Raw genomic sequence first — 24,178 nt, 5'->3', positions numbered from 1 at the left:
TGTCCCATGGTGTATTTACCTGTAGGCAGCTCTCCAGGACTGTCCTTGAGCTCCGTGGACCCTTGAACCCATGGCTCTTCCCCTTGCTCTAGATACGAGATCACCTTAGGTTTGGGGAGCACAAACAATGCTGTGAAATGCAAACAGTGAGATCAAGGACTGGCAACTCGACAAAGGTCCACCAACTCCATACGACTCCAGGAAGAGTAAAGGGCAGTTTACAGCGCTTTAACCCAAGGGTCACATGGGTAGACTCTGTCACACCCGCTATCAGGTTAACACGGTCTTCCATCTGCGGGTGGTACACAAGTGGACACAGAGAGATAAACCTAAGCTGGCTCCACGGAAAGGCGAAAGGGCATGGGAATCCATCCACAACGCCCCTCTCCTGCCACCGAGACCGCCCCATATTAAACAAGATGGCACCCAGCCCGAGAGGCTGCAGGGAATACAGATTCGTTCTATTAATTCTTTAGGATCCGCCCGAGTCTGGCGGAGCCAGGTGAAGGGCAGTGGGCTGCGTTATCACACGCACCAGTGATTCCTGTCATGGGAACAGTAAGTGTTTACTTAGCTCTTGAGCACCACGCACCGGACAGGGAAGCTTTTTCCCACTCTTAGCATTCACCGGTTCTTGTCCAGGTGGAAGAAACAGACCAGAATCCCTCAGTGAAACTTTTCTAATTATACACTGCCAAACCGGGAAGTGTGCATCACTCGGTCATTCAGGCAATGTGTACTGACTGCCTGTCGTGTGCCAGGCACTCTCCTTGGGCTGATGATACAGTGGTGAGTAAGTCAAAGCACCCCGGTCTCATGGAGTTTACCTTCTACTGGGAGAACGAGACAAGCAAACAGCAATCAACAAAGCGGTCAGCACGTGATAAATGTTTTGAACAAAACTAAAGCAGAATAACTCAGCATTTAAGAGTCTGCTCCTCTGGGGCACCTGGGTGGCTCAGTTGATTAAGCATCCGTCTCTTGATTTTGGCTCAGATCAAAAGATCTCACTGTTTGTGAGATCAAGCCCTGCATCAGGCTCTACGCTACACAGTGGAGCCTGCTTGGGATTCCCTCTCTCTCTGCCCCTCTCCCACTCACGCGTGTGCTCTCTCTCAAAATAAATAAACTTTATTTAAAAAAAAAAAAGAGATTCTGCTTCTCTGAAGCTATTTGAGATGAGGTCCTATGGAAGGCCTCTTTGAGAAAGTGATATTGGGCCAGAAAGGTAAAAGGGAGAGATTTAGTATGTGGCACAAAATGTGCCAGGCAGAGAAAAGGGGAAGGTAGAAATGTGCGTAGCAAGTTCGAGAAACAGAAAGATCGGTGAGGATCAAGAGGCCTGAGCAAGGGCACAAGTGGCAGGAGACGAGGGCAGGGAGGTGAGTAGGGTCAGATCCTGGAGGATCCGAATAAGCACTTCAGTAAGGTTTGGATTTTATTCTGAACGTGATGATAAGTCATTATAAGGTGCTGACACGGGAAATGTCACGATTTGATCAGTTTTTAAAAGATTCTGGCTGCTGTGTGGAAAACACAGAGTGGGAGGGCAAGAATGGTGGCCGGCGTACCAGTCAGAAAGTACCAAGGTCAGTCTGGTTAGACATGCTCCTAGCTTAAACCAGGAAGCTAAGAGCACAAGGGAATGAGATGTGGTTGTACTCGGGCTACACTGTGGAGTTGAAAGGACACGGATACGTTAAAATGGGGTACAACATAAGATCACCATAAAGAATGACTGTATGCTCTTTCCTTCTAGGAACTGGGTGAATGCTCTTTACTGAGATGAGAAAAATATGAGAATAGATACGGGGTAGGAGGAAGAAAAATAAATCAGGAAATCTACATAAGATAAGGAATTTGTACTTGCAAAAAGCCCTCCGAGTGATTTGGATTTACCTCTCCCTTGTCCACACATTATCTAGTTGAGAAACAACCAGTTACTAGAACACAGCCTCTCACAGGAGTACATTCCCAGTAAGCAGAGAATAGGATAGGTTACTCAACGTCTACCCGACGGGAGAGGGAGATTCTTTACCTAGAGAGATGACAGTCTCATAGTTTTCCCGCATGACATCATTGTAGAGGGCCTCCTGAGTGGGATCCAGGAACTCCCATTCTTCCTGGGAAAAATACATGGCCACTTCTTCAAATGTCAACAAGCTCTAAGGAAGACAACGGGCTTCAGCTCAGTACTTGCCACTAGAGAAGCAGCCCTACCATCTGGCCCATGGTAGACCGTGGGCACTCAAGGAATCAATAGCACTTTTTTTTTTTTTTGTATACTGGGAAGGCAGAAAGGAAAAAGACAAGGGACCATCAATAGACTAGGAGGTGCCCAGGTCCCCAAGGAGAATATCAGGGCTAACACGCCTGTGAGCACCTGCAGGGCAGTGTGGGTCATGGGCAGCAGGGAAAGGCAGCCCTCAATGGCTGGACAGCACAGCTCACCTGGGATTTAGGCAAGACGAGCTCAGGTGCCACTGTCCAGTCTTTGGCGTTTGTCTTCTCAGAAAAGGCTAAGATCTGATGAACAGGCACAGCTGTGGGTAGAAAAAAGGCAGAGAAAATTTCTCACTACTGTGAACATCCTTAACTCATTTCCAAAAGACAAAAGATTCTCGGGCACCTGGATGGCTCAGTCAGTTAAGCCCCCGACTATCAGTTTCAGCTCAGGTCACGATCTCAAGGTTTGGTGAGTTCGAACCCTGCACTGGGCTCTGCGCTGATGGTTCAGAGCCTGCTTGTGATTCTCGCTCTCTCTCTCTGCCCCTTCCCTACTCACAGTCTCTGTCTCTCTAAATAAATAAAAAAAAAATTTTTTTTAATACAAAAGATTGTTTCTTTTAAAACAGATGGGATACGTTTACAAAGTTAAGTAATACCTAGTAGTGACCTTCTCATAGTAAACAAGAATCAAGCATCTACTAATCCCTGAATCTGGTTCCCCAATAGGCTGTCTTCAGTATTCACGAAGTCATTAACAGGAAATCTCACTTTTTTTTATGTGATATATATTCTGAGTAGGGCAAAAATTAGAGGTATTTAAAACTGTAGAACTCAGGGGTGCCTGGGTGGCTCGTCGGCCGGGCGTCAGACTTCGGCACAGGTCATGATCGCACAGTTCGTGGGTTCGAGCCCCGCGACGGCCTCGGTGCTGACAGCTCAGAGCCTGGAGCCTGCTTCAGATTCTGTGTCTCCCTCTCTCTCTGCCCCTCCCCACTCACACTCTCTCTCTCACTCTCAAAAATAAATCTAAAAAAACATAAAAAAAAAAGAAAAAAAAAAAAACAACTGTAGAACTCAGAGTCCAGTGTGCCAGGAGAAGAAATGCAAAGGTAGAGATTAGCTTGATGAGTTCAAGCCACAGCAAAATCAGTACGGACAAGATAACTAAGCAGGACAGCAATGGAAGGACATTAGGGTAGGGAGGTGAAGCAGCCACATCTTGTAGGCTCATGGATACCTCAGTAAGGAATTTGGGTTTTATTCTGAGTGTTTATGAAGACATCCTCGAGTTCACAGCAGAGAAATTTCAGGATTGATCGGGACTTTAAAGTCATACAAGGATGAAACATGATTGCGCCCAGACTACACTGCGAAGGTGGAGCCCAAAGGACAGTGCTGCGTTAGTAGTAGGGTATGACATATGACAACAAAACCACAGTAAAGGATGACCACATTTTTCGGGCCTGTCATATTGCATGATGGTACCTTGTACAGGGATGGGAAATGTAAAAGAAGAGCACATTTGGAAAGGAGAAAGGGATGAATTATTTTAGGATAAAGAATGAGCACGTGCCCTTGAAAAAAGCCCCCTGGGTGATTTGGATTTACCTCTCCCTTGTCGACACATTATCTAGTTGAGAAACAACCAGTTACTAGAACACAGCCTCTCACAGGAGTACATTCCCAGTAAGCAAAGAATGTGATAGATGACTCAACTTCTACCCAACGGGAGAGGGAGAGTCTTTACCTAGAGAGATGACAGTCTCATAGTTTTCCCGCATGACATCATTGTAGAGGGCCTTCTGAGTGGGATCCAGGAACTCCCATTCTTCCTGGGAAAAATACATGGCCACTTCTTCAAATGTCAACGAGATCTAAAGAAGACAATGGGCTTCAGCTCAGTACTTGCCACTAGAGAAGCAGCCCTTCCATCTGGCCCATGGTAGACCCTGGGCACTCAGGGAATTAACAGCACATGTTTCTTTGTTTTGAAATAAGAAGGCAAAAAGGAAAAAAGCAAGGGATCATCAACAGTCTAACAGGTGCCCAGTTTCCGAGGGAGAACACCAGGGCTATCATGCCTGTGAGCACCTGCAGGGCAGCGTGGGTCATGGGCCCGGGGAAAGGCAGCCCTCGATGGCTGGACTGCACAGCTCACCTGGGACTCAGGCAAGACGAGCTCAGGCGCCACTGTCCAGTCTTTGGTGATTGTCTGCTCAGGAAAGGCTACGATCTGGTGAGCAGGCACAGCTGTGGGTGGAAAGAAGGCAGAGAAAATTTCTCTCACTTCTATGAACATCCTGCCCACATTTCTAAAATACAGAAGATACCAATTCTTTCATCAGAGACAGGACACCTTTGCAAGTACGTGTGGTGTCTTAAATTGACCTTCTCATTGCAAACAAGAACCAATATCTACCGACACCTAGAACAGGCTCCCTGGTTTTAACAAGTGAGTTAATGAAAGAAAAACCCTTTTTAGTCTCCTCTTACGAAATAAATGGTTCTCAATCAGGCGAAAGTTAAACATATTTGAACATGAAGTACTCAGAGAATCCAGTGTAAAGTATATCATTTTTTACCACTATTTTTTTCCTGATACACAATTGTGTTTATATTTGGGCAATTGATAACCTGTTTCTGATCTCAATTCATTCTGTATTTTATGAGGATGGGACGACTCCTATTTTCTCCAGCTTTCTAAAGAACAGAATTCACGGTGTTATCACCAGAGTTCAGTGGTGTGGACATTTCTGCACCTTGGGCCAATGCCCAACTTCACCCACCACTGGTCCACTGACACCTGAAGGGAAGTGGGACTTGCCATTGCTGAAGGGTCATGGATCTACAGTGCTGAGCACCCAGGAAACGCTCACAACGTCCTGACTGCACAAGTTCCTATCACATTTCCCAGGAATTAGTAGTTATCATGTCCTGCCTTACCCGTCTCACATGCAGGATCAGTTTCTTTGTGAGAATTCCAGTTCAGACATTCTTGAAGTTCACGGTGTGGATTCCAAAATTCATTGTGGAACATGCCTATGGGTTGGGAGTCTGCTGCCTTCATCTTGAAGCCCAGGACATCTAGTTTGTCTGAAGAGCACTCCCTGCCCCTTTTTTGAGCTCTTGGACTGCAAGCTAGAAGAAACAATGTCCATCTGTTACCAGAGAACTTACTTCTGCTGGGGGTGGGCGGGGGGCTGATGGCAGAAAGAAAAAACTCAGTAGAGATGTCGAGACGTATGAGATACTATGGAAGCTGACACACATAAGGAGACACTGGGCCACCAAATTTCCACAGGGTACTGACTATGAAATCTTGGGAAATTACAGACACAGAAAAAAGTTGTGGCAACTGTTAACTCTCAAACAGAGTTGCTCCCACCCTTCTGCAGGCAGCACAGCTCAGGGGAACAGCTCCATGTTCTCAGGGTATCTCGACAAGCTTTCTCCTAGACTTAGATCCCTGCCCTCAGGGGTTTCCTGTTCTGTATCTTTCTAGTTTTCATCCCAATTCCACCATCTTCGGTAACTGAAGCCATGGGGGAACTGGACTAAAAATCACTAAGATGATCTTTGTCCCAAAGCACCGAGAGCAGAAAAAATGTACATGTCATTAAGAAAGTCGCATGAAATTTACTATCTCCTACTCATAATGAGAGAAAAATGAGCAGAAAAATCCTGCCTTACCTTCCCCTTAAAAAATCCACCGCCAGACCCTTTGTCTCCTATTATTCAGGTGAAATAAGGCACAGCTCATTGAGAGACAAACGTCCACTGAGGGCTTGGCCTTCCTAAAAATGGTCACAATTCAGGAAAGGTTGGACAGTGAGAACACTTACAGCTTCTGGCTGCAAGGAGCTTGTCCAAAGATTTCACTCTCGTGCTTCCTACCCCACCTTCCCCATGCCAAGGGGCCATCCGGACAACATTCTGAGTTTCTCTTCAATCTTAACGTGTCATCCGGTCTCCTGTCTATAGTAAGGGGCTACAACCTCTCTGACCCTTCATGCTGTCGTGAAGATGGAAGCCCACAGTGCATGGAACATTCCACCTTCTCAATTCCACGGTATGCCTACTGGCAGGAGACCTGGGACAGAGAAGCGACACCAGAGAAGGAAAGTAATTAGGGAAAAAGGAGCCTTAGCATCCCCCCAATTAAGCAACTAGATGCTCAACACTCTCCTTCGGCACCTCTTTGCAAGAACTGTAAGAGGGCACCGTGCACACGACTCGTTCCTGCATTTTTAAATCTCTCCCTACTTCACCCAGAACAGTAAAGGCGGACCTTAGCTTACAAAATGTTTATCCAAAGGCAAAGCCGTAAAAGAGGAGAGGAGGGGAGTCGGGGGTGATGAGGGTGACCCTTCAGCCCACCTGCCCTTTCTTCCACGGTCACTGAGACCTGCGGGCGAGGCTGAGGACAGTCTCGGGAGCCTCGCTTTCCTTGAGCGATCCCGCGGGAACGGCGCCCAAATTCGTCCCGGAAGCCACGGTACTCCCCCGTGGCTGGCTCCCGGCTGCCCAGCATGCTCAGCAGGCACGAGGACGCTGCCCAGGCTCGGCACCCGCAGAAGCAGCCGTCTCCGAGGCTGCACCGCCCGGGTGCCCGGCGTCTGGTGACACCGGCCCCCGAGGAGGGAAAGCCCGCTGCGCGCCCGCCCCGCTTCTGGACGCCCGGCCGGAAAGCCCGCGACCACAAGGCCCGCCCCGGTGACCGACGGGGTCCCAGCGCGGCCCCGGCACCGTCTGCGCAAGGGGGAACAGCGACGTGGCCTTTAGAGCCCGACGGCGGAGTTCCCCAAGACGGTCCGGCTGTCAGGCTCCCGCCGCCGGGCCCGCCAAGTGCCGCCGCCCTCGGACAATGGCTGTCTCGCCCCCGCCCGGCGCGCAGCGACCGGTGTCCCTCGGGAGCTCCGGGACCGACGCTCCCCCCGCCCCGGGCTCACCTGCAGGTCGCCGCCCCCCGCCCCGCGCCGCTCAGAGGCGGGCCCCGCGAGGCACAGGCCAGACCTCAGCACACGCCCTCAGGTCCCCGTCGCCGCCCGCCGCCCATTCGACCCCGCGCTCCGGCCGGAAGCGGAGTGACGCGCTTCCGGGGGAGGGGCTCCGAGCAGCCGCGCCGGGGCCCGGGGCTTCGCGCGGAGGAGGCGGCCTTCCGCCCGGTGCAGCCCTGGCGGCGGGAAAGAGTTAATGCTACCGAGTGTCCCGGCCCGCCGCGGCCTAGAGGGGCCTGTGCGCGGCTCGGCGAGCGGCTGTCGCCGCCTCGCGTCGCCGCTCCGGGAGGCGCTGCGCACCCGGCGGCGCCCGGTGTCCGGGAGCCCCTCCCGGCGAGGGTGCCCGCCCCTGCGCGCGCGGGGCCCTCGGCCTTCCCGGGGCTTCCGTCCCGGTCACGATCGGCGGCCCCCAGAGGGCTCGTCCCTTTTCTGGGCCGCGCGTCCCCCACGACGATTACGTTTTCCTCGTGAGGTAGGTTTCAGCCTGTGAAACGGGATCCATGTGTGTGGTTGTCCTTGACCGGGAAATGGAGGCGCGGCTCGGCCTGGGCCCCACAGGTGACCGACCAGAGCCCCTAGGCTGGGATTTGGGGCCCCTGCGGTCCTGGCGCCCGCCTGTCCGCTACGGCATGCTCCCTGGAGGCTGGGAACCCCCTTTTCATCAGGCCTCCCCTGCAGTCTCTGCCAGAGTTGCCTGGGTAAAATGGGCATTCGTCCCACGGAGAGTTCGGAGTTCGTGAATCCCACCTTTCAGGATCGCAGTATCTCGAGGTGTCGCTGTCTCCTAGTCATCGGGGTTCTTGTAGTGTCGGCCTTCACCAGGCAGCGGGTTACTTACTAGGCGCACGACGTGCAGCCGGTGGTAGAGTCCGCAGGACCAGGTCTCTGATGCACGGAGTCTGGCCGAAAGACTGAGGCACTTTCGCGACCATCACTAGCTAGGAAGAGGGAGCCCTGAGCTGAGCGCTGCGGGATTCCAAGGAAGTGAAAGTTGACCCGTGGTTGGGGAAATGGGAAAAGAAATGGGAAAAGGCTTGAGGGATCTGCCCGCCCCCGGGGAGTGGGGCCACATCCACACAGGGAGGGAGAGGGAAGAGCAAAGCCTCGAAAGCTGGGAAAGATTGGGGTGTGAGAAGATCGGCAGGACCTTTTCACTAAGTGTGACTGGGCTACATTTGGAGGAGACTTGCCTTAGAAAAGAAGTTCTCGGGGACCTGCCGCGGAGTGCCTAGCACGGGAGTGAGGAGATGGCACTGATTAAAGTAACTCCCGGAGCATCCCCGCAGGCTTTCCGAGGGAGCTTCTTTCCAGGGCAGTTCGTCTGGAAGGAAGGTTAAGGTGGGAATGAAAATGGGAGATCAGGTCCAGGCCATGATGTTAGTGGTGCTTTCAGATGGAATCGGGAGCCGCTCTCTGATCCTTTTTGCGTGAGAGAAGAGGATTAAACACAGGCGGTAAGAAAAAGCATCTAAGTCACTGGAATGTTTCAAAGCAGGTTCATTTCCTTGGAATCTGAGTCAGGTTGGGACTTAATTTTTTCAAAAGCAATTATTCTTCCCAGGCTTCCAGAACCCGTGGACAGCGCTGCTTGAGATCCTCGCCATCAGGCCCAAGGCTGAGCATATAAATGGCAGCATCTGCTGGCGGTGCTCCTGTGTTCTCTACAGAACTTGTGTGACTTGTGCATTTCTACCCAGGGCCGCACATACACAGTCACGGGGGCCTTAGTTGACTTGTGCTTCATATCTGGCCTCAGGATCAGTATTGGCCTGTGTGTTCCTGATGCCAAGAGGGATTAACTTGCCTCAACTCCTCAAGGCAGACCAGGCCGGCCCCCTGGAATGGATCAGGGACGGGAAAGAAATATACAGATGTCCAGGCTCCCAAGATTGTGAGACACAAAAGATTGTGAGAAACAACAACAACAAAAAAAAAACAGTTGGCTCAGGACTGCACTTAGGCCAACTTTATGACCCACCAGAGATCACACACAGGTAGGGCATGTATCTCCCTGGTGGGAATAGTTAGCTGAAGTCTCACCCGAGGGGAGGACTCTCTGCCCAGAACCCTCACTCATTTGGACCCCAACCAGGCAGTTCAGCACAGGGCTCCCCCAGCCAGGAGGTTGGATGTTGTGAGCAGCTGATTCGATGTATGAACACTTCTCTGTTCTTCTCTACACTCTCTCCCTTTGTATGTTTGTTTAATTATGTATATTCAGTCTCCCTTTTAATTAAAGCTTTCCTTCACAAACAAAACTATCGTGAATTACTATTATTCAGAACACCCTGCATGAAACTGACAGGCCTGATTCATACCATGGGTACAGAGTTGGAAGCAGAAGATGGGGAGACAAGTGGGAAAAGAGACCCTGTGAAGCTAGAAGAAACAAGGCACAAACTGGTGAATAGTGAATGAGTGCCAGTAACGATTTTCGTAGTTTGAAATCTGGTGCCAGAGTTGCTCAACCTTGCTGTGCGGCTCACCAAAGTCCCCGAAGACTTTCCTTTTGCAGTCACACTCCCCTGCATAGATAGGCACTGCTTGAAAAACGATGAAAGTAGAGTTGGGTAGCAATGACAGCAAATACGTACAGTTTGTTCTGAGATACCACACAAGGGCTGTAGTGGGGACGAATGGTTTCGCTGGGTGACTGGCTGGAGATAATGATGCTGCTATTGGCTAATAAATTCACTTTTTCTTTCTCCATTTATACTAGTTATCAATGATTAACTCCCTTAGTTATGGCTGCCTTTTAAAAAGTTGCTGATCTGTTGCCTGTTCTGGCTACCCACACTACCGTGAACCGTTTTCCTTCATGATTACCTTAGTGCTTCATCATCTCTTGAGACCCAGCCGCGCATGAGTGAGCAGCGTGCCAAACATGGTGAGGAGGCTGTGGGTCTAGTTGACGATGCACAGAGTGCGTCTGGGCAACAGGTGAGAACAGGCAACTCAGAACCTGGTGAGTTTAGTTACGAAGCGGGGTGAGGAGCACAGCAATCCCATTGCTGGAGACGTGGTGAGAAATGCACAGTAGCCCCCCGCCACCCACTGCAAACTCTTAGCTATCTTGGGTTGGTCCCATGCCCTTCGTCTATGGGGAGGATTTCTCATTTGCTGAAATAATGTACACACTGATAGTCAGTGGATGTTTAGGGTCCCTAATACAAAAGTTAAAGCTCAGAACAGTTCTCCAAAAGGCCAGGGAAAGGACACTGTCCCTCACTCAGGGGATCAGGAAAATTAGAGTTGGTGAATTAACATCCAGTCTCTCTTGCCGAAAGGTTCCTCGAGTGCAGATGCTATGGTTATGCAGTAAACAAAGTTGTATCAGAGCTGCTGCCGCCGGGATTAAGGGGTCAGTGTGGGATAGCGATGAGTTTCACACAGTGTGCGCTTGTCCAGGTAGGACTAGGTGTGAGATCCGGTCAGTGTCACGATCTCGTACATTTTGGGAGAAGGGAGCCGTGAAAGGCACAGCACAACAGGAACGTAGCTTTGGTTGTGGGAGACTTGTGGGAAGAAGGCAACTGAGATCGCAACCAGAGGTCCAGGAGAGGCACAGCCTGAAGGAGGCGTGTGGGTCAGAGGAATGCCATAGCCTGAGCACCTCTGCTCAACAGGAACCAGCTGGCTGGATAGAGAGACGGCATGGCTGGAACGGAAGATACCGGTGTCCCCGGTGAGGAGGCAGACGTGTCCTTGGGCTGTGGGAGGGGGATCAGCGAGGGGGCATAGCATTTCACAGGACCGAGGATTGAGTGGTGTTGACATAATGTGCAGAGGGCAGAGAGTGTGGTGGGGACGCATCAGGGACGAAGCTGAGGAAGTTCACGAAGGATCCGTGGCGTCGGGACAATGAATAACACCTGGGACGGCACGGAGAAGGGCAAGCAGTAGCACGGGTGTGGAGCCAGAGCTGGGACAGGTGAATGGCAGGAACCCCTATGGGTGACGAGTCATCCTGCTCCAGTTCCCCTTGCCTTCTCCCTGTGGTGACAGTCTCTCTCTCTCTCTCTCCCGCAGCCCCTGCTGTTTCAGAGCCAAGCTCTTCCCAGGAATGCGGACGGGACAGGAACGTGAGGGATAACGCAGCCATGTGAAGCCTGTCTGGGGCACGAAGGGCACCGCGAGCAGAGGGGAGGGACAGCGGAACCTGATGGCACTTGCCAGGACGCAGCGGCCTCTCTGCGCCACGCTCCTCACTCACTCGACAGACAGGACACATCCTACATGCGGACTTAACGAATGAAGGTGGCTCTGAAAGACACAAGTGGCTTTGAAGTGCCTGCCAGACGGCAGACGCTGGGGATTGTGCAGTGAACGGGACAGGCGTGGTCCGTGGCCTGCTGCAGCCTACACGCCATGGGCAAAGAGACGACAAACAAACAAAGATACTCCCAGATGAGTGCTCTGCAGGAACGAGCCCTCTGATGTGGTGGAGAATGACTGTGGGCAGCCGGGCAGTGGCACCGCCTCTCCGAGGGGATGTTCACCATATTGTACAATCACCAGCTCTCTCCAGTTCCAGAACAATTTCAGCCCCCAACAGGAAACTGTCCATTAGGAAGTTACTTCTCATTCTCTCTATGGATTTACCTGTGGTGGAGATTTCATAGAAAGGGTATCACCTTCCGCACCTGCCCCTATAATTTGCAGGTTTAAGTCTGTATCACCACTTCCATCCTTTTCTTGCCTAATACTCCCGCACATGAGCAGACATGGCTGGCCATGTATGTGTCTTACAGTGAACCACCGTATACGTTTTGAGGCCGTCCATGGCCACTGCTGCCTTTTATGTTTAATTGAAAACTTCCATTATAGGGTACTCGGTGATGATATTTTATTAAAAAAAATTTTTTTAATGTTTATTTATTTTTGAGACAAAGACAGAGCATGAGCAGGGAAGGGGCAAAGAGAGAGGGAGACACAGAATCTGAAGCAGGCTCCAGGCTCCGAGCTGTCAGCACAGAGCCCGACGCGGGGCTCGAACTCACGAACTGTGAGATCATGACCTGAGCCGAAGTCGGACGCTTAACCGACTGAGCCACCCAGGTGCCCCGATTATATTTTATTTAAAAATTTTTATTTATTTAAGTAATCTCTGCACCCAGAATAGGTTTCAAATTCACAACCTCAAGATCAAGAGTCACATGCTCCTCAACTGAGCAAGCCAGGCTCCCCTGCTTGATAATTTTTAAAAGCCACCACATTATTGAACCCAAATCCTAGAGGAAAACATTCCGTCTTCACACTGTTTACACTGGCTAGCTTTTATTGATTAAACAGAAAATGGTCTAAGAGGTACATGTGCACAATCAATATCAGTATAAATCTTACCGTTTATTTCTTTTTAATCCTTTGGAAAGTCACTGCTCTCCAGTGTGTGGTTCCCGAGGCTGTGGCGTCTGAGTGTGAAGGGGTAAAAACTCGCCCTGTGCCAGCTTCTGCTCCCCCTTCTCACCCCATCTTCGGGCTGCTTTGATCCCTAGTTTGGTAACTGCCTCAGGGTCATGCACCTCTGCGTGTTCTCCCAAGTTCCATTAATAAGTCAACAAAACAAACTGTTTCCTTAGAATTCTTGAAGGTGGATTTCTGGAAAAGAATATATTATGTTGGTCTGAGAAAAATAAAAGGCATGAGATACTGTGACAGTTTTAGGACTACTAGGGTAACTGGGTGGCAGGGTCAGAGCTTCCCCCTCCAGTAACCTTTTTTTTCTATAATGTGCCCATAGTGCTTTAGAATGAAGAGACCCTTTTTTGATTAAAGCTGTTATGCCAAGAATCTGCTGAAAGGAGCTTCACACACACAGGCCTCACACATAGAGGCCACTGGCGATGGCAGTGGTCCTCGAACTCTAGTGTGTTTGGACTCACCCGGGGGCCGTGTCCAGGCTCAGCCCCAGAGATTCTGATGCAGTGGATGGGGGCAGGCCCCAGGAATATGCATTTGTGACAGGTTCCCAGTGCTGCTGCTGCTGCACTCACAGCCCCCGCTCTGGCTGCTCTGTGGCAGCCGCCCTCCAACAGTCTGTTTTCTCGAATAGCCTCCCAGGAACCTTCCCCAGAGAGGGGTCATTGAGACCAGGAGACAGGCTCTGTGTGGGGGACAGCCGGGGCCCAGGTGAGCTGTGCTTGACCCCTGTTGTCTCTAGAGGTTCTTATTTTGCTCACTCTTACCCCCAACCCCTTTCATCTCAAGATGTCAGAGAGGTCATGAGGTCCTTCAACTGGCCTTCCATGCATTGTTTTCTGGCTGTGACACCCAAAGGGAGGTCCACCCAGAGTCCTTGGCCTGGGAATCAAGAGGGAGCTGCCTCTCCTGCTGGCACGATTACAACCTTGATGGATGGGCTTCCACGGGCCAGGGAGTCTGGCTGTCTCAGCACAGATGCTTTTTCCCTTGCCCTTCAGAGCCCAAATACGCATCCGCCAGTCTTTTTCATGGAGTATGTGTCATTTTTCTTATGCAGCTTCTCTCATTGGCTTCCTCAGGTGGCCAGTCAGGCTCCAGCCCAGACTCTCCTCTTCTGTCTTTCTCCAGCATGATCCTCCTTTCCTGATAAATCACGTTCTGGCCAGGTGCTCACAACACGCTTTCTTCTCATTTGGGCCAAACTCGGGAAGGCCTTTAGTTAGGCTGTCAAAAATTGAGATCAAACCTGCAGACAGACTGGCAGATGACACAGAGCTGGCCTCCCTCAGTTTTGTCACTGTGTCCAAACATCCAAAAAGGGACAGAACAAGAGAAAAGTAGGTGGAATTTAGGGGATATTTACCTGTGACCAGAGGGTTTGCAGCTTGAAAACATTACAACTGGAAAATGAAACTAGGCTATTAGTAGAAGACTGAATCCTATGACGCCTTCCATTTAGGTATTTTTCTTGATGGTGCTTTAATTGTAACTTTCCTCATTCCTGCGTGTCACTTTCCAGAGTCCAGCATGTTTCTGTTCTCTCAGGTCTCGAGATCACGAATGGAACTAAAAACGAGAATCGAAAATGGGAAGATCCAGAGGAGGCAGAAGTGAAGAAGGCCCTGTGGAGAAAGTCTAGTGGCCTTTTTTGCCACCCTGAGACCAAGAGAGACAGGAAGGGTGAGCCTCTGCCGAGAGAGCCACATAGACGTTCTCCAGATGAGCGTGAGGGGACGGCCCCGTCCCAGGACGGGGGGGTCAGCAGACACTCTGTGCTGGAGAGAAGGCCCGAGCAAATCTGAGCAGAGAAACCTGCTCTCAGGGATCTCTCTGTCGCCACCAGCCAGGCGCCAAACTGGAAAAAGCTCCTAAGTGTCAGGAATGTGGGAAAAGCTTTAGCCGAGGTCCTTACCTTGTTCGGGATCGGAGAATCCACACGGGAGAAAAGCCGGACAAGTGCGGCGAATGCGGGAAAGGCTTCAGCGAGCGCTCCGACCTCACTGCCCACCTAAGGCTGCACACGGGGGAGAGACCCTACCGCCGTGGGCAGCGTGGGAAAAGCTTCAACCAGAGGTCCGGCCTCGGTGTCCACCGGAGGACCCACACCGGGAGAAGCCTTACCGGGGCACCGTCTGTGGGAAGAGCTTCAACAACAGCTCCCGGCTCAGCGCTCACGGGCGAGCCCACGCCCGGCGGAGCCCCCACCCGTGTGCGCAGCGTGGGAGAAGCTTCGGCAGCGGCTCCCGCTCCAGTGGCCACCGGAAAACGCACACCGGGGAGAAGCCTCACAACTGCTCTGTGTGAGAGAAGCTTCGCTAAGCTCCGTGCCCCCATCTGCCATCAGGGGGCACACAAGGACGACACCTCACATCGCCAGGAAGGGGCACACGGTACGGGGCTGGAGAGCCAACAGGCCAATTCCAGACGTTGACGGGTCTCCTGGAGGTTCTGTCTGTGCGCGGAGGCTTCTGCTAGCCAGTCCCAGGCTCCCAGGCGCAGCAAGAGACTCACATGTGGACCTCGAGAACCTCGGGCAGGAGGAGCAATCAGTGTGAGAACGCCGAGCTTGCTTTCCCGGTCTGCCTGTGACCCACAGTCCCGTGTCACCGTGGACTTCCATCTGCTCTCAAGAAAGGGGGCTGCGGGATCCAAAGTCCTGCCAGAAATCGAGGGTAACCGTGTTCCGAACAGAGGATAGGTGGCTAGGGGCCTGGGAAGTATTCCTGGGGCAGGTCGGGGGAGAAATTTTCCCTCATGGGAAGCACATCTCGAAGTTAACCGCCTAGATGTTTCCTAACCCAATAATGACCTGTAGGCATCTGCCTGCAGGAACGTCTACCTCCGAGTCGATCACTGCTGTGTATCCCAGTCACCCAGAGAAGACGGCAGAGCTGGAGGGATGGCTCAGGCCACCAGGGACTACTACTCTAAGTGACTTAATCTCAGAGCAAGTGTGACATCTGGGTTCCTCTAAGATTTCTCCCATGTATGGCCCCGGCCCAGGTTCCTGCTTTCTGGTCTGGTACAGTTAACGGGTACCGCAGGTTCATATGCATCACTGTTTCTGAAGAAAATAAAGGTGTTTCTCCGCTGTTGGCCTTTGGTCTGAATTTTCGCCATCAGAAACTTCATCCTCCTGCAGATCCCACAGGGGGATCCAAGGGCAGTGCCCGCTTTGATGCAGTAGGACGTGCAGAGAAGCAGCGGAACTGGGTTGGGAGGGTTTGCACGGTCACCGAGACGGACAGCAGAGCAGTACGGAAAACGGGCACAGGAGAAGGAACGTGGGGTGTGAGGAGCACTAGGAACCAACCGAAAACACTACTTCTGAACAGGCCTAGATCATGAAGCTTCTGTCAAATTTCATGGATAAAACACGGAAAAGATGGGCACGTTGTCCTGCTTCTTGCCTGTGCACATGAGGCGTTAAGACCTTGTCTAATTACGGTGACTAGGGTCCCGGTCACGGATTCAGACTCTGAGGCATTGAACATGAGAAAGAAGGAATATTCTGTCAAAGCCAAAAAGCTGACCTGTATTTTTAATTTTAGTGAACAAGGATGAGGAAAGCAACGCGTAAGAATGTACGTCATGCTCCCTCCAGTTGAGCCTGGCCTGGGCACCCCACATGTCCTGCACACACTGTCCTCGAGCATGGCCCTTGCAACAGGCCACGCAGGCCAGTTTCCAGAGTCACAGGCTTCGCTCTGGAAGGAAAAACCAAAAACGTCTTCCGAGAGCCTGGGTGAAGGCAAAGAGATGGGCTTCGGTGTGACCCGTTGGACTTGACCAGAGACGCATGGTGGGGAGGGGGAGACAGGCCGAGGCGGATCGTTCACAGAGGAGCTTTAGAGGCCCACTCAACTTGGGTCTGGTTAAGGAGGAAAGTAGTTAAGGTCCATGGAAACAATGGTGGAGGGCCCAGTGAGGCCTCACAGGCTCCTCCCACTGCAGGGTGTGCTGGGGCCAAGGCATCGGGGGCAACTGCTGACTCCTTGAATTGTCAGAGGTAGAGGTCACCTCCTCCCTCCAACGGTCTCATGCTCCAGTCCGCCGGGCACAGAAAGGAAGACAGTGCGAGAGTTCCAGACCCTGGCCTGTCAGCTACCCCACACAGTCTGGAGGAGACCGTAAGAAGCGGAGAATACATTCACTTATTCATTCATTCGGGAAACATCCGATTCCCTATAACATACCAGGGTATGTAGCAGCCAGACACAAAGCAGTCAGTGGAGCAGACACCGTTTCTTCCAGAATCTCCTCATGAGATCCCTCCAAAGTACCAGCGCCAGTGGGCAGCACCACCTAACTCCAACACCCCCACGATGTGACCCAGCTCGGCCGGGCCTGTCTTCCGAGTTGTCATTAATCCAACCTCCTCCCTATGTTCCCCCAACCCCACGTGGAGCGGCTCTTTCCCTTCCTTCCTTTCACTTCCTACGTCTCACACCTTACTGCCCACCTGCACGGACTAACACGGCCTGATCGCCGCACTCCCACAGGAGAATGAATTTGAAGTAGGTGTACACGAGGTAACACCTCCAAGGCTACAGACCTGCTCTCAGGTGTAGATGACCCTCCTGGTTTGGCTCAGCCCCTCCTAAGACCATGAAGAAGCCGCTGTTCCCCCCTGTGTAGGAAATACTGGGACTCTCCGCATGGTTCCTATATCCCTCACTGAAACATCTTAACCACTGACCTCATTTCCTAACGGACAGGATTCTTTTTGCGAGGACTGCTGACCATTCCCATACAGAGGACCCAGTCTTCTCACACCCAGAGAAGCAGGCCAAAGCCCACAGATGCCCTGCTTCCCACTCACCTGCTGTGGTTCCTCAGCTTAAGGAGCCGGATGGGTGGCCAGAGCCGAAGCTGAGCTGGGCCTCTCCGCCTCCTTGCCCCACTTGCCTTTCCTCTTGCCACCTCTTCTGGGCCTCTCCCGTGAGGGGAGTGCCTTTCGAGCCAGTGTGGGAACAGCCGGGGACTCCGGGGACCCCGGGCTGGAGCGTGCCCATTTCACCGCTGACCTCATCACACGCAAATCCTCGGCTTTGCCCATCGTCAGCTCCTGCCTCACAGTCCTGCCGCTCACCCCGGGCCCCGCTCCCTGGTGGACAGAGGGGACCGAGCGTTCTTTACTCGTAGAGAACACAGGACTCTAGCAGGTCACCTCACCTTGACCCAGATACAGGACACAGTTGCAGAAGCTGACACATCCCACATACGGTTGCTAAACTCTGGTTTCTGAGGTGGGCCGGGCACAATGGGGCCTCACCCATGCACCCGGTCTCCCTCACCCTCTCATTCTGGCTTCTTAGCTGCTGCCTCAAAGCTGGGCTCTGGAGCATTTCACATGCATTTCCATTCCTTCTCAACTGACAAGCCACCTGACATGTCCAAATGGGATCTTTCTTTCTTTTGTTTTTTTTTTGAGAGAGAGAGAGCTCGCATGTGCCCATGGGGGAAGAGCAGAGGGAGGGGAGAGTCTCTGCAGGCTGATCCTGCCAAAGCTGCCACGGAATGAGCCTTTGTGAGGGGAAGACCACATGAAACTGTGAAGCCTACATTCGCAACCGGACATCTGCACCCCGAGCCGCCAGTTTCCCGGTCCCGATTCTGGTCATGACACAACTACAGGGTCATGTCTAGGATGTCACAGGCACTGATAAACTCTCGTCCCTGATCCTTCCTGCCTCTCCCCTTCCGGCCTGAGACTCTGTATCTCACCATTTTCTTCAAAGAGTTGGGCCCCCTTTGAAGGCCCCATGGCCCGCACAGTCTGAGAGGAGTTGTGTCTGGTTCTTCTCTTGGGAAAGCCCCTGGGCGTGGGCTTCACGGGCTCTCCTTATGGGAGAAGCTTTGCGACTCCCCACACAACCACAGGGCTGCCGGCCCTTCTCGGAGCACACACACCATCACCTGGACAAAACCCCATCACTGCCACCTTCCCGTCCCGAGAGAGATCATCCACGGGCCCAGGGAAGAAAGGTGTAGTGTAGATTCCTGGACGGCCAGAGCTAAATTAAAGACGAAAATCAGGAGGCGGTCTGGGTGGCCGGGTAGAACAGAAGGTCAGGAACCCAGAGCCACATCTGGCAGTGGCAGAGAGCACTTCAGAGGCCCATCTGCTCAGGGCGGTGCAGGGAAGTCGGTGGCAGCCCCACGCAGAGCCCCGCAGCTGACACCCGGCCGTGCTGCCCTCAGCCCCCAGCTGGCCTCGCTCTGGCCCTCTCCCGACCAGAAATCCAGTCACATCCGTCTGCTTCGGGGAGGACACTGAGGACGCAGCCCAAGTTCTCACAGCCTCCTGGGCATGCAGTCCCTGCATCCGAGGGCAGAGGGTTCTTGGGCTCTGTGTTGCCAGCTCGGAGCCTGGAGCCCGCTTCAGATTCTGTGTCTCCCTGTCTCTCTGCCCCTCCCCCGCTCACACTCTGTTTCTCTCTCAAAAATAAACAAACATTAAAAAAATAAAAATAAAGAAAAGCAGCAGCATAATCAGGTTTCTCCAGCTTCTCCCAGATGCCTGTGCCCTCACCTAGGTAGTCTAGGTCCCTCATCTCACTTTCTCTTTACATAATCCCCTTCTCACCGTGATCCCCCAGCTTCTCAGTCCAAATCCTGCACCCGGGTCACTGCCTTCTCTAGGCTTTCCGGATGACACACCTTCACCCAGGCTTGGATGCCCCGTGCAGAACGGTCAGGAATTGCTTCAGCTCCAGAATCTTCTCCTTCAATGCACCCCGGGCTGCTGCCGTGAATAGCTGGGTTCCCAGAGCTGGATGAAAGCCTCCTGAGGCCGAGCTCTTGCTAGTAACTGCAGTCTCAAGAGCTGGCGGGGTAGCTCCAACTCGCCACCCCGTTGGAGGGGTCAGATCTGCCATCGGCCATCTGAGAGAATGTGAGCAATACAGAGGAATTCACCCCCAACTGATGGTGAACAGTTCCAACAACCTGGAAGAATCACCTCCAGGGAGGCCTCTCTGTAACAAAGTGTAGTCTGGAAAGAGAAAGAGGTGAATGTGAGACTTCATTTCTACCTGATTCTCCTAGTGTAGCAAGAACAGGACAAATGTCTTCTCCCGTTCAAGTCACGCTGGCATATGACAGAGTGATGCTTAATGGAAACAGCACTGCCTCTGACCACAGGCGGATCTGGTTGCCAGCCCGGCTTCGCTCCACGATGATTGAGGCAAATCATGCATCTTTTCTGTGCCTCTTTTTCTCATCTGAGGATAACAATACCTAAGTTGCAAGAAAGAGAAAAGGGTTAGAAATGCTATTTGTAAAGCATCTTGCTCTGTGCTTAGCACAGAGAAGGTGCAGAGTAAATGGTCTGGGGTGGTAGTGAGAGAAACTCCGTCTTACAGGAATTTCTTCAGGGCGCCTGGGTGGCTCAGTCGGTTAAGCATCTGACTTTGGCTCAGGCCATGATCTTGCAGTTTGTGGATTCAAGCCCTGTGTCGGGCTGTCTGCTGACGGCTCAGAGTCCTGGAGCCTGCTTGAGATTCTGTGACTCCCTCTTTCTGCCCCTCCCTTGCTTACACTCTCGATGTCTGTCTCTCTCAAAAAAAACCAAACATTAAAATTTTTTTAAAATGTTAAAGGAATTTCTTTATGACCTATCTCACCAACTGACATGCATTTATAGATTTAACGTCTGTCATTCTCCTGTAAGATGTAAGGTTCTTGGAGAGCAGGGAACGGGTCTGGTCATTGCTGAATCACAGCGCCTCCAGTATTGCTTGGAGTGTATAATTATTCTGCAAATGAATGAATGGTTGAGAAAATGTGAGTAAGACTGGTGTCAAAAGAACGGATTAGCTGCCTAGGTGTCAAGTGCTTAAGCATTATGAATATAAAATATGAAAAGTGGTCTTTGTTTCAGATATCTGTTATCTGTCTCTCCTCCTTTTCCGCTACTAACGCTCTAAGCGGGATTTCTGAACCTCAGCATTATTGACATCTTGGGCTACACAGGTCTTTATTGTGGGTAAGTGGGTAGGTAGGGGTATCCTGTGCATTACACGATGAACAGCTGTGTCCATGGCCTCCACCCAATGGATGTCAGAGGTACTGCCGAGTTCTGACAACAAAATTGACTCCATTGTTACCAAATTCCTTTTTGAGGCAAAGTCAACCCTGCTTAGGAAACTCTGTTTAGGGACAGATCATCAGACCAGACTGGTGTAAGAGTCTTCATCTGTCCTCCTGGTCTTCTACAGAGCAGATCTGGACTTTATTTTCTAAGTTTATATTTATTTGTTTGGGAAGAAAGCACATGACGGGTAGGAGGGGTGGGGGAGGGAGGGAGGAAGAGAATCCCAAGCAGGCTTATAGCTGTCAGTGTGGAGAGCCTGATGCAGGCCTCGATCTTACCAACTGGTATGAACACCTGAGTGGAAATCAAGGGGCTGACAGTCAAGCGACTGAGCCACCCAAGTGCCCCTGGACTTCTTTACTTTCTACAAATCGAACCCAATTATATAACTACTCTGTCCCTAAGCCCTGGAGACTTCCTGTTGCCACTGGTATAAGGGTTAAATTGTGGTGTAGGGCTAACCTGTAGCTTGAGAGATAGCAGCTTTGTGTTGACACTGTAGCTTGAGAAATAACAGCTTTGTTTTGACACTGAAGGTTAAGAGATAACAGCCTTGCTTTACGCTTGTAAAATATGCTTCCTACTCTTGTAAATTAGGCTTCACCAATTAAGGGAACAAAAGTTCAAAGAAAAGAGCATCAGAGGCATGGTCAAGGAGATCAACTGGTTGCGACTTAACAGCAGAAAGTCTAAAATAATCACCCCATCCCGGAACTGTTTCCAACTCATCTGGGAACTACTTCTTTGTTCTGTTCCCAGGTGATGATAAAACGATGTGGTTGGCTATAAAAACTCTATACCCCAGCTGTTCGAGGCCGCACTCTGATCAAAAGTGTTGGTCCCGATCGGTCGGCCTTGCCTCTCATTGCAATAAACTTTGTTGTGACTGTCACTGGTGCCCGTAGCATTCTGTTTCAGGAGTCGTGTGGACGCAACACTGGGATAAGCCAAGATCTCTGAGTTTGCAAGGCTTTCCTCAACATTCAAGGCCCAATCTACCCCTGCAGCCTCACTGTCCACTATCCTATATACATTCTCCAACCAGTACAGGTGAACCAGTCCCAGGTCCTAGAACAAACAGACTCTGGGTTTTCTATCCATAGTGCCTTGGTCCGCTAAACACTTCCTGCCTAGAACACTCTTTTCTCAAGGTCCAACCAGGGGAGGAAGGGTAGCTGAGCCTAGAAACATAGAAAGAAATGCCCTCAAGGAGAGCACCACCAAAAGGCAGGAAGTCCACAGGATGAGTACCCGCACCGGCGGCACCACCCCCACCACCCCCACCTTCTTGAACCCTCCTCATGCTTTCAACTCTTCGGCCCTGTCTCCGACTCTCTCTCTCCAGGCGCCTTATCTAACTCCACCTAATACCACGATGTTTCTGGCGGGATTGTCTTCTCCACGAGGTCGAGAGCTGAGGGCAAGGAGTGTGCCTGAGTGGCCTTCTGAGGCAGTAGGGCCTCGGGGAACGAATGTTTTCTCAGCGTAAATCGCAAGGACAAGAGGCTCAGGGCCTTTCAAAGGCCTCTCCCCTGGGAAACGTAGGGACGGGGACCCCGAAGGGAGACGCGCTGGCACGCCGGCTACCTCGTCCCCACGCCTCCCCAGAGGGGCGAGGTCCCGGAACACCGCCAGTCGGCGTCTTCGCGTCCCGACACCCAGGTCGGGAGATGACAGCTATGGGGAGACGCAGGAGCAGCAGCGCCGGGGACCAGAGGAACAGGAAAAGTCAGCTTCACAGGAGCCACTCACCGGCCACGCCACCTTTTCCCTGCGCGCTGAACCAGAAGCTGCCGCGGGGCATGCCGGGACTCCCTGAAGCCGGGACGCAGGCGCAGGGGCTCAACCCGAAAAGAGCGGGACAGAACACGCAAGCGCGGCCTAAAGGATAGTTCGATTTCTCTGGTTTCCGCCTTCTGCTAATGGACAGCAGTCCTCACCAGTAAATGGACAGGATCCTCTTGGCGTCAAGCCCTGGGACCAATCACGCTTTTGGAGAGAACCGGGCCCTTGTTAAGGCTCTCCTATTGGTTGCTGTTAAGTGGGTCCGGTGCTTCTGCTTTTTGACTTGGATGGGTTCTCCTTCCAACACTGGTGTTGCTCAGAGCGTTTTACAGATGTGACAGCGACAGTAGTAAGAAAAAAAAAAAAAAAGTCACGCTAGCGGTATGCTAAGGCACAGTTGTAAACACGTTCATACTAAGTAATCCTAACAACCATCCTATTGTCTCGGAAAGGGTTGTTAACATTAGGCAGGGAGACATAAAGGAACTTCAGGGAGGCAGGATGCACCTACAAGTGGGAGCCTGAAGAAGGGGCAGCGGAGTTTGAGAAAAGAGGATAAGGTGAACATATTCCGGACCTGCCTGGGCTGGATGCCGTGCGTGGAGTCCCACAAACTTTCTGATGTTCCAATAAAAAGCCAGGGACCCAGTCAGGACCCCTCTCACTCTCGAGAGCTCTATACTTGCCCTCAATAAACTCTATCACTTTGCTCACTCCCTGGTCCACGAGATTCATTCTTCGACTCCATGAGAGATAAGGACCAGCATCTCTCCCACCCTCCTGTAACACTATGAAGTCAATAGTATTACTATTTTCATCCTCTAGAAGGGGAAACCAAAGACAGTTTTCAAGCGACTGTCTACTGACAGAAATAGGGCCAGAACCTGCTTCCAACCCAGTGATATCTTCCCTGTTTCATATCTTAATATTCCACGAGTACCAATCATTGTCGTATTAAAAAGAAATCTCCCCATTCCTTATTTCCCAAGCAACATTCTCTCTCTACAGAGGAAATAACTGTTACTTGTGTGTTTATCTTCCTGTACCTTCATATGCAATTTTGCCCATTTACTTTATCTGGAAGGTTTTCTTTCATTTTTAGGCCGTTGCGTTTAGTTATATACCATAATATATTCAATCCTCAATCATTACTTCTTTGATAGACATTGAAACACTTTCCTAATTTTCACGTGTGTGTGTTATTCTAGATCGGAATATTCCGAATATGTTTTGAAGAGGGAGCTGATGGGTTGAGATGCTGAGTGTGTGGGAAAGAACAATGGTCTGTCTGTGTTTTCTGGCCCTTTCATCCATCCATCATTTATGGAGGCACCTTGAAGGATTAGCACTCCATCAGGATATAAATGGAGGGAGGTGTTATATGATATACACTGATAAACCTTCTTAGGGAAAGCATTCCACTATGATTAAGAATAACACACACAGGAATGCATACTGGTGCAACCACTCTGGAAAACAGGGTGAAGGTTCCTCAAAAAATTAAAAATAGATCTACCCTATGACCCAGCAATAGCACTGCTAGGAATTTACCCAAGGGATACCGGAGTGCTGATGCATAGGGGCGCTTGTACCCTAATGTTTATAGCAGCACCTTTCAACAATAGCCAAATTATGGAAAGAGCCTAAA

At 51.4% G+C, this 24,178-nt stretch overlaps 1 protein-coding gene, 1 long non-coding RNA gene and 1 pseudogene across 5 annotated transcripts in view; 2 read left to right on the top strand and 1 right to left on the bottom strand.

Annotated features, from left to right (window-relative positions):
- Positions 1 to 24,178, bottom strand: part of ZNF75A (zinc finger protein 75a) — a 51,072-nt gene that overhangs the window by 3,505 nt on the left and 23,389 nt on the right. For 3 of the 4 annotated variants that reach the window (XM_053894020.1, XM_053894021.1, XM_053894023.1), the window contains 4 exons: positions 3,977 to 4,103; positions 2,452 to 2,543; positions 2,039 to 2,165; positions 20 to 130 (listed from right to left, as the gene is read on the bottom strand). In XM_053894020.1, the coding sequence (XP_053749995.1) occupies positions 20 to 130; positions 2,039 to 2,165; positions 2,452 to 2,543; positions 3,977 to 4,103 (457 nt within the window). The remainder of the gene's footprint in view (positions 1 to 19; positions 131 to 2,038; positions 2,166 to 2,451; positions 2,544 to 3,976; positions 4,104 to 24,178) is intronic. The other variant, XM_053894022.1, reaches the window with a different exon arrangement.
- On the top strand, positions 7,046 to 12,092 carry LOC109278234 (uncharacterized). The gene is made up of 2 exons (XR_002085552.2): positions 7,046 to 7,698; positions 11,256 to 12,092. It is a non-coding gene; the product is annotated as an uncharacterized LOC109278234 (long non-coding RNA).
- Positions 14,129 to 15,078, top strand: LOC109278228 (zinc finger and SCAN domain-containing protein 32-like; annotated as a pseudogene).

This window comes from Panthera pardus, unplaced genomic scaffold (genome assembly GCF_024362965.1).
Source record: "Panthera pardus isolate Hobbes unplaced genomic scaffold, ASM2436296v1 HiC_scaffold_4, whole genome shotgun sequence".
Classification (NCBI taxonomy): domain Eukaryota; kingdom Metazoa; phylum Chordata; class Mammalia; order Carnivora; family Felidae; genus Panthera; species Panthera pardus.
This window is presented reverse-complemented; position numbering and strand designations above follow the sequence as displayed.